This window comes from Octopus bimaculoides, chromosome 1, assembly GCF_001194135.2.
Source record: "Octopus bimaculoides isolate UCB-OBI-ISO-001 chromosome 1, ASM119413v2, whole genome shotgun sequence".
In the NCBI taxonomy this organism is placed as follows: Eukaryota; Metazoa; Mollusca; class Cephalopoda; order Octopoda; family Octopodidae; genus Octopus; species Octopus bimaculoides.
This window is the reverse complement of record NC_068981.1, coordinates 184049225-184052044: the sequence shown is the minus strand read 5'-3', so window position 1 is coordinate 184052044 and position 2820 is coordinate 184049225. Positions and strand designations below refer to the sequence as shown.

The window sequence follows — 2820 nt, the reverse complement described above, 5'->3', positions numbered from 1 at the left end:
ATATATATATATATATATATATATATATATATATATACATATACACACACTTTATTAAAAAAGCAGCTAAAATATCACAAAAACTGTTACTCAGAGTTTCTCGTTCCCATTCATTGGACAGTTTTGTTTAGAATGGAACAAAATAAGGTTATATACATAAATATACAATTACTTTGATAGATTTATACCAAATTATACCAAATTTAGATCCAGTAGGTGGTTTTGGAGCAATGGCTCCGATTATAGCAATTGGTATTTAAACACCCTACTGAATCTAAATTTGGCTTATATTTTGCCTGTAAAGGGGTAAACTTACTAGCCACCTTATTATTATCATTAATAACAGTAATAGTACTTCTTTATTTAAATAGATATATATATTGATGAGAACCCAAGAAGGTTCAAAAACCGATTAAAGTTATTCATAATTTTTTTCAGTCTGCGGAGAAATGGCTAAAATCTTCCTTGCTTATAATTATACCATATGTTACATATTCATTATGTCATACTTTGATACTGTGTGGACTAAGATCCCCGTTGACAGGCTGCTGGTATTTATAGTGTTAAACACTTTCGGTATACAAATTAGGGACTCCTTCATATGATGACACCGACACCGCCAACATATCTGAGTACAGTGTGTCTTGTTACTCCCTTCCCCCACATATACATACTAAGAGAAACAAAAGATAAAAATCATCATCATCATCATCATCATCATCATCATTTAGCATCCGTTGTCCATGCTGGTATGGGTTGGACGGTTTGACTGGGCTGGCACACTGGAAAGCTGCACCACACTCCAGTCTGATTTGGCATGGTTTTATAAAGCTGGATGCCCTTCCTAACGCCAACCTCTCTGAGAGTGTAGTGGGTGCTTTTATGTGCCACCAGCACATGTGCCATTTGTGTAACACTGGGGTGCTTTTACGCACCACCAGCACAAGTACCAATTTGTGTGACACCAGTATCTGCCACAACTATGATTTTGCTTGGCTTGATGGGTCTTCTCAAGCACGACAGAATGCCAAAGATCTCAGTCATAGCCTCTGTGAGGCCCAACACTCAAAAGGAACTCAGCCACTTTACCTCTGTGACGCCCAAGGTTCGAAAGGTGTTCTTTACATGCCACCAGCATGGGTGCACTAAAAACAACTGAATAAAATACCGAAATATGTTGTCCCCTTACCTTCACTTCTGATGAGAAACTCAAATGACTGACCCCATGATTTTGGATTGGACATCTTGGAATTGTTTCAGGCAGGAAAGAATAATCTGGAAAAGAGAAAGGAAAGATTTCTTGAACCCTTTAGCATTTGGATGACTTTGTCAAATGTGAAGCTTATATATTCACCTTGTTTTGAATTAATAATGCATCAGCTTGTAGATTTGAGGTTTCAATGATGTGACTGTTTATTTTTAGAATGACATTGTAGGATAGGTTTGAAAGACTGGATGTGGCAGTTCGAATGTAAAGCAAGTAGAATATTTAAGATGGATACAGCTGGCTTAAAGGCTAAAGGGATAAATCACAGAGAAATAGAGAAGAGAACATCATTTAACCTCTGTTTTCTGTGCTGGTATGGGTTGGATGGCTTGACAGGAGTTGGTAAGCTGGAGAGCTGCACCAAGCTTCAGTTGTTTGCTTTGGCAGGGTTTCTGTAGCTGGATGCCCTTCCCAACATCAAACGCTTTACAGAGTGTTCTGGGTGCTTTTTACATGGCACCAGCATGGGAATATATATAGAAACTATATAAAAATGAAATTGAGAGAATGCATAGAGAAGGGAAGAGATTGTACCCAGAATACATTATCATTGTTTAATGTCCATCTTCCATGTATGCATGGGTAGGACTGTTGACAGGAGCCAGCCAAGTTGAAAACTACCCCAAGCTACTGTGTCTGTTTTGGCAGGGTTTCTAAAGCTGGATGCCCTTCCTAACACCAACCACTCTGCAGAGTGGCCTCAGTGCTTTTTATGTGGCACTAGCACAGGTGAGGTTAGTTTTAGCATGATTTTTATACCTACAATTAAAAAAAATCTCATTATGGAGAAACCACAAGCCAGAAAGCTACAACCATGAGGAGTCTGATTGTTGAGTTTGATTTCAAAAACATGACAGCTAGCTGTAAGCTTAATGATTCTGTTACATTGGCCATACAAATATGACACTTTCCTGTTGGTTCACTATGAATTCATAATGAGGTCAGGTCAGATGCAGAGGCATGCACTGTTGCAGCGCATTGCTGCATTCACCGTTTGTTGATATTTTCCTGGATCCACCCAGACGGTCTGTTGAGCAGAGTTCCAGTCAGTCCCCATCTCCATGTGATACCTTCTCATCTTCTGTAACTATGTGGCATGACGTCAACCAACACAATTTGGGAGCACTCGTTCAGACTATTTAGCCATGTTGCCCAGTTTTCTGAGTTAGACCCTGCTTAGCCAGATGAGTTGGGAGCCTGTGATAGTCAACCCTAATGGGCATTTGCAATAAATATGCACCCTCCACCTAGATCATAATTTTGACTGCTTCCTTTCTATCAGACATCCAAAAAGCGGGAGGGAAGTCAAAAAATTAAAGACCTTAGAGTTAATATTGCAAACAGACACTTACGGCCAGAAGAAATCACAACACTTAACCAGCATTTACAAATGTGTTGAAATGCTGGCGTTCAAAAACTAGCAACATAAAGAACATTGATATATAACTCTTATGGGCATGCACACATGCATACATACAAAACACACACACACACACACACACACACACACACACACACACACACACACACACACACACACACACACACACACA

General features: G+C 39.3%; 1 protein-coding gene across 1 annotated transcript in view; it reads right to left on the bottom strand.

The window, feature by feature from the left end:
• Nucleotides 1-2820, bottom strand: part of LOC106879326 (regulator of G-protein signaling 4) — a 19318-nt gene that overhangs the window by 4967 nt on the left and 11531 nt on the right. Inside the window, exon 2 of the mRNA XM_014928834.2 lies at nucleotides 1190-1275. Within this exon, the coding sequence (XP_014784320.1) occupies nucleotides 1190-1244 (55 nt within the window). The 5' untranslated portion in view covers nucleotides 1245-1275. The remainder of the gene's footprint in view (nucleotides 1-1189; nucleotides 1276-2820) is intronic.